We start from the raw sequence: 16,151 nt of genomic DNA on the forward strand, positions 1-16,151 counted from the left end.
TCAGACGAAAAGAAGGGTAAACCACTTCTGTGTGTCCTCAACCTGGAAAACCATGGAAAGGGTTGCCATAAGTCAGAATTGACAATTACTGTTTATCACCTTTACAGAGAAAATGACCTAGTCTTTTCATCAAGGGCCCCAACTTCTCCTTACATTCACAAGCTCCTTGAAATAGTATAAGTTATCTATCTGTTTCTCTACAAGCTTGCTTCTTGAAAAGAAAAGCTCGGGTTCTTATTCATAAATAGGCTCTTTTGTAGATAAATGCCCTAGCATAACCATTTGGAATAGCAATCACTAGCTGGCAATCATTCCTTTATGGCTCTTTACCCATGTGGGCCCCACTCACATGGAGAGAGAAGTGCATCGAAAATAATATGGAAACTAACCTGTAAATAAATATACACATTTTGGACATCTTCCCTACTTTACCCCTTTCTTCTGGTTGGAATACATTTTTTAAAATAATAATACAGTGGTGCCTCGCTTAACGAGTGCACAGTATAACGACGAAATCACATAGCGATCCATTTTTTTGGATCACTAATGCGATCGCTCAACGAGCTTTAGATAGGGAGAAATTCGCTTTGCGAAGATCGGTAAGCGTTTCGCTTACCGATCTTCGCAAAACGAAGCTCCGACGATCAGCTGTTTGGCGGACAAAATGGCCGCGCGCAGCGTTTTCGCACCCTCCCCTCGCTTAACGAGGGCGCGAAAATGGCTGCCGGCCATAGGAAACCTCGCTGAACGGTGAGTAAAGGAGCCTTTTGGAACGCATTAAACGATGTTTAATGCGTTCCAATGGCTTTCCCTGTCCCGTTCAGCGATGTTTCGCTATAGCGAAGGTTAATCCGGAACGGATTAACCTCGATATGCGAGGCACCACTGTAATAATAATAATACTGTAATCCTTGGTGCATCTATCAGGGAAGTCAGTTCCACTGAAGTAGGCACTTAACATCCTTGTATATATGTGTGGTGTAGAAACACAGCTGAATAGCAGTCAGTGGTGTACCTGCCAGTAAACCTGGTTTTACTGTGAGGGAAGAAATCTGACAACCTGAAAATATATTATATTATAGATATATAAACATTTAAATAAAAGTCAAACAAACTGAAGTATTTAAATGGTTAGACAATCAACCAACTAATCAGTCAGTCAAAGTGAAAACTGCTCTGAAAGCACTGGGAAGAAATAAATCACCAGGGATTGATGGAATACCGATAGAACTGTTTGAAGCCACAGAGACTGAATATGTCAAAATCCTAACCTTCTTGACAACAAATATGGAAAACCAAACAATAGCCCAGAGACTGGAAACATTCAGTATAATTTCACTCCCCAAGAAGGAGATGCTAAGGAGGGCTGGATTCAAAAAAGGAACAGGCACTCAAGATTGTATTGCTAATATCTGCTGGCTACTGGAGTGCACCAAAGAATTTTAGATCAGTCTGTGTTTTACAGACTACAGGAAAGCCTTTGACTATGTAGATCATGAGAAACTACGGATTGTTCTGAAAGGAATGGGTGTTCTTCAGCACTTGATTATCTTGACCTGTAACTTGCATTGTGGACAACAAGCTACCATTAGGACAGAATATGGAGAAACAGAAGGGTTTACTATAGGCGAAAGGTGTCAAGCAAGGTCCCATTTTATCCCCTTATCTGTTCAATCTGTAGGCAGAACATATCAGGCTGAAAGCCAGACTAGATTCAGATGAAGGAGGAGTGAAAACTGGTGGAGGGAACATCATTAATTTAAGAAGTACAGATGACACTATCTTACTGGAAGAAAGCGGCAATGATCTGAAATGACTTTTAGTGAAAGTAAAAGAAGGAACATCTTTCTACATATGTGTGGTGTAGAAACACAGCTGAATAGCCGTCAGTGGTGTACCTGCCAGTAAACCTGGTTCTGCTATGAGGGAAGAAATCTGACAATCTGAAAACATAGTTCCAAAGGCATTTGGGCCAGGAAAATATCTTAATCTTGGTGGGTGATGGAAACATTTTTTGCCGTGGCTTCACTATGAATAAAACAGGGATTTGCTGTAATGATGACACACTTTGTAGAGTTATTGGAAAAGCCTATATTGATCTTGAGCTATTTAGCTTTGCTATATCTTTCATTACAGGGTCACAACATCTTTGCTAACTTGTCCTCCAAGGATTACAGTGACCTTATGCAGCTTCTGAAGAAGTCAATATTGGCAACAGACCTCACTCTCTATTTTGAGTAGGTATTGGCATTTTGTGAATTTGACAAATGAAAATCCGAAAAAGCTACAGCCCCTAATGACCTTTTAAATGCCAGTGAGGGCACAGGGCACATTATAGGAGAAGTTAGTATTTAATTATCATTTGAGTTATTTACTCTAGCGTTTTAAAGCTTCACGAATGTTCTCTGTTCATTATGTACAGCTATTTCCTTACCTTTTCTTTTTATATCAATGCTTCAAGCATAATATTCAAAAGAAAATTATCTGTTGAAGACTAACCAGGGAGCTAGTTTTCCTTCTCTGTCCCTGTCACAGTTTGCTAGTTTTGTTGTTGTTCTTTGCACAGTGAATGCTGGCCCATCTGAATACTGAAACTAGACAATCCCATGAAAACTCTACCCCAGTCTTCCAGAACAGGTTGTTCTAGCACAGTTTATGCTCCTGACAGGAGACAACAGAGGACCGTTCGCAGACAGCATTTCTAGCAGGAATGTAGCTTTGGCAGCAAGATCTCACAGATGTGCTCTTCTAGTGATGACCTCTACACATGGAAGTACAACCATGTTACAGGTTCTACAGACAAAATTTTCATATGCCCTGACACTATCTGTAACAATAGTTTTCACCAGATATAGCTAGGCATGTTCAAGCTTTTCTTCCCCTTCTAGGAGTGATTCTATGTGTTTAACTACCACATAATCTAGAGAAGGGGAAGGAAGGAAGAGACAAGGGGCCCCCTGTAGCATGCCTTCAGGTGGGACTTCTTTCTTCAGTGGGCCCTAGTGATGGTGGGCAACTGCTAAGGTCTCAATCAATACTGGGCATTGTCATTTTAATTTCTCACAGTGCCCTAGAATGATGGTACATCTGAAGCACTGTGGTAAAATGAAATGGAGGTGCCTGACACTGATTGAGAACTGGCAGCAGCAACAACAGCTAAAGTGTGTGTGGGGGGTCACTGTTGTGATGCTGTGGTCCCAGCAACTGTCATAGTTGTTGTAGGTTCTGTACCTGGATAATTTTTCCCTAGTACATGATGTCTCAAATCCTTTTGCCTACTTATGCTGGCATAACACAAATGGCATAACTTTTGGAGGTGAGTTGGCTTAACTTAAGAAATCATCGTAGACATTATATGTAGCATACTGAGTTATTTGTCTTGGCATGAAACTGAGAATGTCTACAGTGACTTCTTAACTTGGGCTGATTTGCTTTCAAATGCTATACCATTTGTCTAGCTACGCAACAGGATTTTGACCTGTTTTCTTTATTTAACTTTGACCCGAACTTTGACCTGTCATGCAGTTATTGAAGGCAGGGGAAGAACCCTCCTGGAAAAAGAAGAAAACCATTAAATTTGAAAGTCACATATAATAACCTTATATATAAGATAGAGTCCCAAGCTTAGATAACTTTGAAGGGGGAGTGGGGGGAGGTGTTAGATAAATCGGTTAAGGGTCAGTTATGGCTATTTCGGCAGAGGGCTAAAGGGAACCTACACATTTGGAGCTCCTGTTTCTCCATCATGACTCATGTTCAGTGTCATAAATGTGGATAATGAGGGGAGGAAGAGTCATTGCCTGCAATCCCTGCTTATGGTAGCCGAAAGGCTCAAAGGCAAAGCAGGATGCTGGAATAAGCTGTGCCACTAGGATTCTTCTTTGTCCTCGGAATGTGGCAAACGGAGAAAGAGATATCCAGCCTCGTCACTCCTGTTAAAATTCTCCAGGATTGTTTGGTCTTTGACCCTTTCCATTTATTTCTCTGGAATTTGATACGCATAGAAAAGGTGCTATGGATGCATATGGGCCTGGCAGGACCATCTGCATAAATCTGAAATGAATTCTTATGAACCTGTCTTCCCTTTACGACGTAACACTTGCTCATGATGAGTGTGAAGAGGTCACATTTTGGTCACCGCTGAAGATTTTATTTCCTTGTTAATTGGTATATATAGCTTAAAGGAGACTAAACAATGGGGAAAGATGATTTTTCAAAGGGAGTGCTCTTTTCTGAGGAAGAGAAATGTGTGTTCTATGGCAAGCTTTTTATTTAAATGAATGAAGGAGTCAGTCACAAAAGCACCTTGTGTAGTGCTGACGCAATGCGGAGTTGCCTGCGAACAGTTAAGGATAAGATTGATTTAAAGCCTGTGTGCCAGCTAGTCTGGGCTATTAAAATTGTCATCTCTGCAGTACTTATTCCCAGAAGGGTTGTTAGGCCATCATGCTATGAATGTGCAAGAGAGAAATGAATTTTCCCTTCTTCTGCCTGTGTGACTTTGCATTGTTATTAGAAACCTTCCATAACAGGCAAGCTCTTCAGTGCTCTGCATACAGCAAAACGTGCAAGGAAAGGGCATCATTTGAGGCTTCATTAGTAGACTAAGGGCCTGCCCAGATAGGTACAGAGCTCGCTACTTGAGTCACTGTTGGTGCAGTTTGGTTCAAACCAAATTACAAATCCACACACACGTTTGGACTCAGAGCGCTCTGTTCTGCCCCTTTTCCAAACTACGTATCCCCTTCCTTTCTGACACTGCACTAATGCTTCCGGGTTTTGCTGTTATTTTTTTTTATGCGAATTGGTATGCTCCTATTTATCCCATTGTTATTTCACACCCAAATGGAGCTGTTGGCGGTGAGGTGGCAAGCCTGTAACATATTAAATGGGATGTGACATTAAAAGGGAGGTTGAAAAAACCCCTTCCTCTCTTTTTGTTTTTCTTTTTTTAGTATATATTTCTTTAACTGACACAACACAATTCTAATACATTGGAGGTGTCTTTTGGTACAATATCTGTAATATGTATACCACACTAGGTTGATACATTGCGTTTTTGTGGTGTCACTTGCTTCATTTAATTTTTTAAAAGTACAGTGGTGCCTCGCTTAACGAGCGCACTGTTTAACGACGAATCAGCATAGTGATCTGTTTTTTTAGATCGCTAATGCGATCGCATTGCGATGTTCTGAATAGGCAAAATATCGCATTGCGATGATCGGTAAGCGTTTCACTTACCGATCTTCGCATTGCGATGTTTTTTTAAACAGCTGATCGCGGTTCCAAAATGGCCACCGGGTGCCCAAAATGGCCGCCACAAGTGTTTTCGCGCCCTACCCTCGCTTACCGAGGGCACGAAAATGGCAGCGCTATGGAGGAACTTCGCTGAACGGTGAGTTTGGGAGCCATAGGAACGTATTAAACAAAGTTTAATACGTTCCTATGGCTTTTTCCGTTCCGTTTAGCGATGTTCCTGCATAGCGACGATTAATCTGGAACGGATTAACGTCTCTATGCGGGGCACCACTGTAAATCATTGTGGCCTGCTGAATGACAGCCCCACACACACACACACACGGTAGCACAGCCCCAACAAAGCCCTGGGTGAAGAGAAAGGGACGGAGGAGAGGGGAGTTACCTCCTTCCATCTCTCCAACCTTCACCCCAACATTTTCCCCAGCACTGTTACCACCAGCTGGCTACTGCGAGCTTGTTGTGCTGTCACTGTCCTCCATTGTTCTTGCTGCTGTCTTCTTACTCATAAGTAAACTGGGTAAAGCAGCAGTCCAAAGACCTGTGTGGACTCTTCAGACAGGAAATTAGACAGCTCCAATGTGGATGGAAGAATCACTCTGTATATCAAGTGCAAGATAAAAATAGATTGCACTGAAAACAAGAACCTTTTGAGCCCAAACCAGACCGCTCCAAATTCCCCCATCTGGACAGGCCCTAAGAGCCTTTATGTTAAGGAAATTGCAAAACTGGTATTTTCAAAGACAGAGCCTAGAAAATTCAATTGGGGATCACACTGATGACACTACTACTGCTATGGCACAGAACTGCAAGAATCCTGGGGAAAGCCTGTAAAATACTGGCAGTTAGAAAGCATACAAAAACATTACCTAATGGAAAATGATTTTTTTAAAAAAAATGAAAACATACAGAAGGAGCCCGAGAGAAAGACAACATGGTCTGTAGCAAGACTCAGGAGTTCTGTTTTCATGATCATCTTTTGAAAAGTTTCAAAGCTATCCCAAGCATGCCAGTTGCTGGTGGAAGTTGGCATCTTAGATGTCTTCTTTAGGATATGGGGGACTAAGGCCTGATTTCTTGCATTGTAACTCTCCTGCCAAGGCTTTCCAAAACAGTGTGGTGGCCTCTTCATGCAAGGTTTCCAACATGCCATCCTAGGTACCATGGGGAGCCCTTCCGTTGAGTTTTCTTGACATCTACAGAGTTCCAATTTCTTCTTGACTTCTTTTGTCACACAGTTGTGAATGGATGTGCATGCCAACTTAATTCTGATTGGTTTCATCAGTGTGATATCCTCACTGCAGATCACAGGAGAGCTTTTCTATCTTACTCTGTATATCAAAACATGTTTTGTCCCAAATATCTACAAAGAAAGATATTTTTCCTAGAAATACCAGATCTCTCTATTGTACACCATTTTTTTAACTAACCATGAATTGGAAAAGGCTGCCACCAGATGGCTGACAGTCTTTGGACTTGAAGAACAAGTAGAATACCAAGTATACCCAGAAATGCATTCTTAACATATTTGTATTCTACCTATTTGCATCCACCTCATCTTCAAAGAAGCTCAGGGCAACATACACAACATTGTCCCATTTTATTCCCTTTGCTAGTCTTAGGAGGAAATGTAAAAACTGGCCCAAGAACTTTCAGAGTATGACTGCTGGTATTTCAACATTGCAGCACAGAGGCTTCTGCGGTTTAACCCTCAGCACCACCACGTCCCATTTTGAGTAACCTAAATCTCTCTAACTCTAGCACTGTCTGCTATGTTCGAGTAACAGATACTTAGTAAATGGCTGATTCTAAACAGAGCCCATGTCATTCCTCATCACTGATTTTTTTAATATGTGGTTTGGTTTTCATTAATGCATGGCAATTGGAAAAAATTAAAATTTTACATAAACTGAAAGTTACTGTGATAGATTAGTACATGGGTCAGGGAAAGAGGTACAAATCTTTGTCTTTCTATAAAAACAGTAATAAGGTTCCATCATCGTTTTTTTCTTGCCAGTGTGTAATCAACAGAATATGAGATTGATGGTCCATTATAAGAGAGAGAGAGAGAGAGAGAGAGAGAGAGAGAAAGTGTGTGTAAGTAACATCCCCACTAATGGGGACCACCCTGCCTCTTTTCCAGACTTCATATATATACACTGATTTACTTATATTGATATACTTATATTGATTTACTTGTTACAGAGGAGTGTAGGCCAGTATAGTTTTTGAAGACCCTCTGAAGTTTGGGGAAAGACCATCATTATACAGAATGATAGTTAAAGTATTGCACCTAAATCTTAAAAATATATTTCCTTCCACTGATGTGTTTTGTTCTAGGAGGAGGAATGAGTTTTTTGAACTTGTCAACAAGGGTGACTACAATTGGAACATTAGCTGTCAGCGAGATATATTCCGGTAAGTGAGAACTTTGTCTTGGTTGAAGTACGCATGCTTGACAAGATTGGGACAGGGACCTAGACAGTTTGCAGTAGCAGAGAGCTGTATTCTTTTCCCATCTTCTGGAAGTGCAGACCCACCTTTTGTGTGTCATAGTTAACAATGTCTGACAGCATTGTTTCCTGACTAAAAATCTGTACATATGTTGTCTAGATCTAGAACAACATCTGCAAGTCCAGTGTTCTCTGTCTTGTCTCTAGTATTTACTAGGAGGATTGCCATCATTGTGGTAAACTGATAAGCTCTACCAGATGCCACAGGCAACTAACAGTAAGAGAGTGGAGATTCTTAAGACAATTCAGAGTCTGGAAAGTTACTTCTAAGCGGAGCATTTTACTCACATTGGAAATCCTTGAAAGGAGAACTCGTTGGACACTTTTGTGTTTGATTTGGGTTTGACTGCATTTGTGTAAGATCTGGGTTTATTTAAAGAGATGCAGTTGACTATGGCTGGAGACACACTGCAATTCCTAAAAGCAGCCACTTCCCAGTGGGGCACCACAACCCTCCTCAGCAAATCTACTCTTCAGCTGGCAAGCCCTTTCTTTCATCCTTTCAAAGCCCAACTGCATGCTGCATTAAATAAGCGCTGTGCCACTTAGGGTCACTTTATTTTTAATATTCCAGTAAGTACACACAGCCTCAATCCAGGATGGGAAAATTGCCTGTAAGTGGTTTAAACCTTTCTCCTAGGTGTTTTAAAGTAAAAAATTTATCTCCTCACAGTCTCTTCCTCTTCCTCTCGCATACACGCACATGTGCACACAGACACAGATGCATGTTTACGCGTATGGGGGATTTATAAAAAAGGATAGAAAACCTCCTTTGGAACCAGTACGGTTTTATTTTTTCCTTTCTAGCTTTAGCCCTGAAATAAAAACTGACTGGGCGATGTTCCCAGTCCAGATTGTAATGGTACACACTTACCAAAATGTACAAACAAAATTGCCCCTAAGCTTCACACTCGGTTTTAGCACTCAACCTCAAATGGCAGTTCACCAACTCAGTGCCTCCAAACCTTCTTCTGTTGTTCCTGCTCTCTTTCACACAGTGATTTTGCTTACGTCTTCCTCAGCTGGGGGGCATGGCAAGGGACAGTGTCCAACCTATGCCCCTGTTTTTCCCATTGAGAACACTCGGCTGGCTGGATAGCTCAGTAGTTTGCAGAGCCAGAAGTTGGGAGTTCAATTCCCCACTGGGCCTCCTGTCAAGTAGAGTCAGCCTGTGTGGCCTTAGGCAAGCTGCACAGTCCCTTCTTTCCAGAAAGGAATGGTAAACTACTGAGGACTGTATAGCTAGAAACCCTTGAAAAAAAAGGTCACCATAAGTTGGAATTGACTTGATAGCACATGGTCTTCTTCGTCATGACTCAGAACACTGAAGGAAAATCTAACTATTTTCTAGATATTGTGAAAATTACAAAATTTCTGATTAGATAGAATCAGAGTGGATTTTATTTAAATCAAAAAAATGGATTTTTTTTGACAATTTAAATTTAAAACTTTTTTTAAAATTTAAATTGTGATTTATATCAATTTGATTTCAAAAAATCATGGATTTTTATCCACCCCAGGTAGAATTTGTACGTAAATAATCATATAACATAGTGTGAATAAATGCATATATTAGGGGGGGAAGGTGTCAGAGAAGTGTACTAGTGACAGTGTGGGAACAAAAAGAGGTCTCACCTCTTTTTCCAATGCGAAACAGAGACAAGGAAAAAAATGCGTTTGGTATTTGAAGAAGCACAAGGAAATAGAGCCTGAGAGTTTTGCATCCCCAGTGAGAGGAAAGGTGTGGCTTTCCCTGAGTGGTTTGTCCTCATGCTTCCTGCAGGGACTGGTGTACAGGCATATCCACACATCTCTCCTAAACATGTCATCAGAAAGCAGGTAGGTATGGGCTCCAGGCAGTTCCGTCCTGGAAACCCTGCAGTTCCTAAGGGCATCTTCATACATTTCACCTGCAGCCTCTGCACCAAAGAAGAAACTTCAGGAAAGAGTCAAAATACTGGAGACACACAGAAGCAATATTACCCAGATGTTCTCATATGGATGGTCCTCACCAGGCTATGATCACACTTGTTCATGAAACAGGAAAGATTCCCAATTCTTTGTATTTTAGCCAAGGCATGGGCCATTTCCTGTTTTTCCATATCATTCCCTTTATTCCTTAGTTGAGAGCCAGGACAGTATATTTGCCACTTCTTTATCTCCAATGTCCTTGGCTCCTCATTTGGGTTTTTTCCTAGTTTTATATGCATTGTGTAGTGTACATAAATGCTTTCTCCAGCTGAACAGTTTCTTTCTTCCAACACTTATAAAATATAATTGTAGCCAGATATTAAACTACAGTGAAACAGTGTAGTCCTCACAGTAAATCTTCCATTTTTATGGCAGACCAGCCATAGGAACAGCTTGAACGGTGTCTGGAATACCTCTCAGGGTTATAGCTTTTCTCTTGCCACAGTAGTCACTTAGAAGTAGGCAAATAGATTAGCCCAATTGTATTTATTGCATAATAACTCCTTTTCTTACATCACAGCGCAAACCCCAGCTGCTTTATATATTATACATATGACTTGATTAGTCAAAGTGCAGCAGAATTAGTAGTTAGTCTGCAGTGATACATGTTTCTTTGTAGCACTCAATGGACAGCATTGGAAATTCATTATCTGATTATCTATAATGCATTAGCCTTCCTATATTTAATGACATAAAACAGTGCTGACGGTTGAAATTTCAAATGGTGCCATCCCTTGTATAATGGACGAAGGTGCTAATTCTGACCCTTTAAAACAGATCATGCATCCCGGATGAATTTGTTTAGAAAAGAAACAAAGGTGTCTTTTTGTTCGGCTTGCATTGTTCGTTTCTGTTTTTCAGATCAATGCTAATGACAGCCTGTGACCTTGGAGCTGCGACCAAACCGTGGGAGATTTCAAGACAGGCAAGTCATGATTAATAGCAGGGCAAGAAAGAGGAGGGACCAGTGCAGTTGAAGTCCTAGGAACCTGACACGGAAAGGCCCAAATCTGCAATCAATTTACAACACTATTGCTGCATTTTAAAAATAGCACAGATTTTCTGCTTGGTGTGGTTTATTGCCCAGCCTTTTTGATGTTCTTATTTGCTTGATAGCACTGAGCGTTATGGCATCTAAAGAGAATTTAATGTCACAATCATAGCAGTGACTAACTCTTCCATTTTATGTTGAAAAATAATAAATAAGATGTGGCAGGGGAGGGGGAAACAGTTGGGATGTCTAGTTATTGTCTTGACAGCTTTTAAAGTTCCTTCTTACTACAACATGTTGACATCCAATGCTTAACGTGGATCTTTGGAGATTTCTCATACCTGTAATTCAGCACTGTTGACAGTTTGGAAGAAATGTTGAAAGCTGCTGTTAAAAGATCAGGTTAAACATCTGGAAAAAGATGTGCTTATTCACCTTCAACCATCTCCTTTGTTCTTTATAAGAACCAAACCAAATATTTCATTCACTCCTAGCTCAGAGAGATTTGTTATTTAGAGCGCAGGGTTAAACTTCTCATTAATTGCTAAGTTTGTTGTTATCAATTCAAATCAAGCAAAAACTGCATAAATACCACAAATAAAACTTTAGCTCAATTTGCACAAAAGATTAATAGTTGCTGCACTGTTACATGAGATTAGATGCATCAGAGACCTGGTTTGCATCTTTTTTAACAATCAGCCAGTTCGTCTGTGCTTGATGTTTACATTTATTTTGTGTCTCAAAGGGAATAAATACTATTGTGACGTAAACTTGTGCATATTGCAGAGATCTTGACAAGAGAGCTGTGAGGAATCTCACAGAGCTTGAAAATTCCCTGTCAATGCATCTCATCAAGTTGAGACAGCCTGAACTGATGGGCATTTTAAAAAGTCATTGAAGTAAAGTGTAGCTTTAAGAGTAGTTTTGGACTTTTAAGTTCTTCACACTAGTACAAACCTGATGAAGTGGTGTTTTAATCCATGAAAGCTCATTTAGTATATGGTGATTTTTTTAGTGGTCTATATAGGTATCACTTATTATTGTATTTAAAAAAAATCAGCAAGTGTTTTTTTTTTACATCTCTACAGCAGAGCTGTTGGTGGGAGGACAATAGACTGATTATGAAGGGGGCACACCTCACCCTACCATCATTCAGACATAAGCAGCACCCTCCCCCCCCATGTTCCCTCTAAGCTGTGCATATCTGCCTGTTTGCGGCTGGAACTCTCTGCGCAGGGGGGAGCCCCCGCACAGAGCTCCAGAGAATTGGAGGGAACATTGGCCCCCACCACACTTGGAACATGATTTGCCCATAGGTAAAACAATGTCTATTTTTCCACGCCAGAGTACAGACCTATATACAGTGTGTGCGTATGCACACACATATTCCAAAAAGAAAAGTTTACAAAGGAAAATAATCTGAGATGAGTAAGAATTTGCTGTCTTTTCCACAGGGTGAATGGAGATACGAATCAGATAATGGCTCATATCATTAAATTATGATGCAACAAGAACTTGCCATTTCATATTACCTTTCATACTAGTTTGGGCAGAAGTCACATGTGTGTGTATGCGTAATGAGTTAATGATGGAGGCAACTTTTGTATTTAATGTCTCTGTTCCACAACAGTTTGATCAAACTACACATATGTCATGTCCAGCATTCTCTTCCCACATGGACCAACTGGGAGACTATATATATTTTAAAAAAAAACAGAATGAGGACATGAGCACAGTTATACTACCTTGCGCATGTTTCCCACCATGTGGTATAAAGAGATGCACAGCCTGAACGTGATATATACAGCTGCTGTGACTACTAGCCACAGCCTTGGCCAAAGAACTACTTTTCCTAAGTCCTAGTAATTTCATTAAGTTGTTTGTAAAATAACACTAAATCTTTTTATGTAAAAAAAATCATATTGAAAAAACATGAAAATCAATTGAAACTAACTTTGCAGAAGAGTACTGCCTATTTCCAGACATTATTAATACATATCCTTAGCTTTATTTCATTTAGATTTATAGCCCAACCCGTCTTGAAGACCAGTTAGATCAATGGAATAGATAAAACATCGCAGAAGTATTAAAACAGCCTTAATCTCTGCTGATAATGAGATGTTCATGGGCAGTGAAGATATATAGCAATATGAAAATCTGTGTAGATCGGGCTGAAGTAGGCAAATTCCTTTTAAAACCTTGGGTAACATTTATTTCATTTAAAGAAAGCTGTATTACAAGTAACTTCTCTCTTTTGTTAAACAGATGCCTAACAGATGCTTGTTCTAACTTACTATCCTCCCCCCCCCATGTAATAGTTCATCACATAGGTCCACCTTCCCCATGTGGTTTGTCTCTATATCACTATAATGTGCCACCAGAAATGTGTGGCAAAAGCACAGATATTAAAAAGCTGCTTTATATCAAGGCACATCATTGGTCCATGTAGCTCAGTACTGGGCTACAATGGGTAGTAATGGTTCAACATGATGTCAGAATCAGGCCTTTCTGAGCCGTACCTAGAGATGCTGGGGACTTAACTTGTATTCTGTTTTAGATGAAGCATGGGCTATACTGGTCGGCTGTGCCCTTCCCTGAAAAAAAAAATTGCTCAGAGTGATTATCTGTTTAATGACCTCCTATGTACAGAATGGCTGACCAACCTCTTGTGGCAGTGATATAATGAAAAAGCAAAGACTTGGGTCTGGGGTTTACTGTCTATGAAGAAAATGTTGGCTTTCCTTATATCCCTCCTGCCCAGAGGTCACCAACATTTTGCAAATTGTTTTTACAAAGCTAGATTTATTTGCCCACATGGAACGAGGCGTAATGGTTCCATTCCCTCTTTCACATTCCAGTGATCTCTTGGACCTCATGGCTTTTCCATTCCTATCTCTCAATCCCCATGAAAATATGGCATGTGCTTAGTGCGGACATAAATTTATGAAGTGAATTCAGGCATACCTAGAAATTCACTTCCTGTAATCAATAACGTGCCTACAGGTCTCCACAGAAGGCATTTTGAAGAGAATATGGGGGTGGGGGTGAGGTGGATGAGACATGTTGAGTCCCTGCAAATGTCAGTGGTTCCGACGCGAGAACAACCATAGTGTCTGTGTTACAGAGGCCAAACAGATAAAAACTAAATCATGTATTACATTATATATAAAAAACTATATATATATATAGTTTAAAAGTGGTATGGGGAACCCTGTGCCACCCCCCAAATATCTTGGATTCCAATTCCCGTAATCTTTCATCCTGAAGTGGGGGGGCAAATGACCATCTGTTGTGTGATGGTCCCTCAAACAGGAGGCCTGTCAGAGCAGGGAAACACTATGACTTGATGCTCCTTTTTTAAAAAACTTGTTTACATGTAGTGCTACAAAGGATTCAAATATGGGCCAAGCATGGAATGAACCAATAGTGAGTTTATGTCACATTTCTCCTGGTGCCCTATAGAGGAGTCATACAAGTATGTGACTTTTCTTCAAGACGTTTGCATTTGATGCGGCGTTCCAACAGTGTCAAAAAGATTTAAAAGCTCATTTTAGTGACTGTTCAGATACTCTGGCTCTGTTTCAGCAAAGACTTCAAGCCACCTTATTCTTAAAATACGATGTGTGCTTAATCTCTTCATTTTAGAAGCAGGCAAGATCTAGAGGTTCAAGGAGCACCTTTAGGCTCCTGGGACCTTCTGCCGGCCACCCTACCCACTGAAGTTGGATGCGGCCAACAGTCTACCTCTACTTTTGTAAAATCTTTTTGACAGTTGGGTGGGGGAGGGCCAAAACAGGTATGAATAGAGCCTTGTTTCTTTTTTTTATGGAAAAAGTACCTGAAAGTTTCCAGGAAAAGTGATGCCGGGGGAGAGGGGTAATTTTTTTTCCAGCTAAAAGAAGGGAATGTTGAGTTACTCTCTGCTTCGGAAACCCTGGAAAGGATAGCCTTAAATCAGAATTGACTTGATGGCACATCGTTATTATTCAGGGAAAGGAAATGCCCAGAACCTGCAAAACAGATGGAGGAGTGACATATACAGCCGGTCAGCCACATGATGCTCTAGCCGCACACCCTTTCACTTAATTGGTGCTTTAGTCAAGAAATTCATTGCTCTTAACAAACAGTACAAACCCTAACTGAAAAACGTGCAATGTGTTTTAGGTAGCTGAACTGGTAACCAGTGAGTTCTTTGAACAAGGAGACAGAGAGAGATCAGAACTCAAACTCACACCTTCTGTAAGTTCATCTTTTATACAGGTATTTGAAATTATATGTTATTGTGTAGTGGAAAGATAATGCAAGACATAAACAGATATATACCAGTTTTTATCATTCTACAGTATTCTTTTTGAGTCACAAGGAGCTGATGTAAATATGAAACAAAATCTCTAAAGCTACCTGTTTTAAAAAGAAAGAACAACCAAACATTCCTCAGAAACTGGGATGGCGATGGTCACCATATTCTTTAGTAAAACCAGAACTTTAGTAATTAAAAAAAGAAAGAAATAGTGGTTTTGTCACTGACTTAAATCAAAGAATATTATCCAGTTTTCATAAAAAGATAGGAACAGACATGACATTTCTAGGCAGTAGAAGTGTATTCGGTCATAGGTTTTATCTTGTTGCATCGTTTGACACTGATGAGTTTAATTTACTACAGCATGGTATTTGAAAGGAAAATAGCCATATATTTCTACAAGCAAGTACTATTTCAAGACTGGCCTGACTTACTTTTCCCCCTATCATTTTGTATGTGATCTATTTTTCCTCAAGCATTAAAGGCTGTGAACCCATCTTATTGGTCCGCGGCTAGCATGTAATAGAAGATGATTTTGAATGTATCATGAACTTAAAAACAGTAGTCCAATGTTTTATTCCTATATTATTATTATTATTATTATTATTATTATTATTATTATTATTATTATTATTATTAGTAGTAGTAGTAGTAGTAGTAGTAGTAGTAGTAGTAGTAGTAGTAGTAGTAGTAGTAGTTGTTGTTGTTGTTGTTGTTGTTGTTGCTGTTGCTGTTGCTGTTGCTGTTGCTGTTGCTGTTGCTGTTGTTGTTTTATTTATATGCCGCATTTCTCCCAACAAGGGACCCAAAGCAGCTCACAACATTAAAATTCACACAATTAAAAAACACAAAAAGTTAAACATTAAAAGACAAATTAAACAATATATGATTTTAAAATGAGCCACTATGATGGTTCGTCTGCTAGGCAGTTCTCTTGCAGTTCTCCTCCCTAGTTTTTTTGTGGAAGAGAAATTTTCAGATAGCCTGGTCCCATATAATTTAGGTTTTAAAAGTCAATACTAGCAATGACTTCTCTTCCATTTCTAATTCGAGTGTCACATGTAACAAAGCAGATCACACTATGGAGAAAATCGTGAAGGTACAGGAGAGACACATTTCT

At 39.9% G+C, this 16,151-nt stretch overlaps 1 protein-coding gene across 4 annotated transcripts in view; it reads left to right on the plus strand.

The window, feature by feature from the left end:
* PDE11A (phosphodiesterase 11A) overlaps positions 1 to 16,151 on the plus strand; it is a 225,418-nt gene that overhangs the window by 190,702 nt on the left and 18,565 nt on the right. Inside the window, exons 15-18 of one of the 4 annotated variants that reach the window (XM_072980619.2) lie at positions 2,137 to 2,237; positions 7,597 to 7,674; positions 10,602 to 10,665; positions 14,896 to 14,970. In XM_072980619.2, coding sequence (XP_072836720.2) covers positions 2,137 to 2,237; positions 7,597 to 7,674; positions 10,602 to 10,665; positions 14,896 to 14,970 — 318 coding nt within the window. Of the gene's footprint in view, positions 1 to 2,136; positions 2,238 to 7,273; positions 7,345 to 7,596; positions 7,675 to 10,601; positions 14,992 to 16,151 lie in introns of those variants that run through there. The other 3 variants (XR_013545495.1, XR_013545494.1, XM_078393960.1) reach the window with 3 other exon arrangements.

Source organism: Pogona vitticeps, chromosome 1, assembly GCF_051106095.1.
Source record: "Pogona vitticeps strain Pit_001003342236 chromosome 1, PviZW2.1, whole genome shotgun sequence".
NCBI classification, from domain to species: domain Eukaryota; kingdom Metazoa; phylum Chordata; class Lepidosauria; order Squamata; family Agamidae; genus Pogona; species Pogona vitticeps.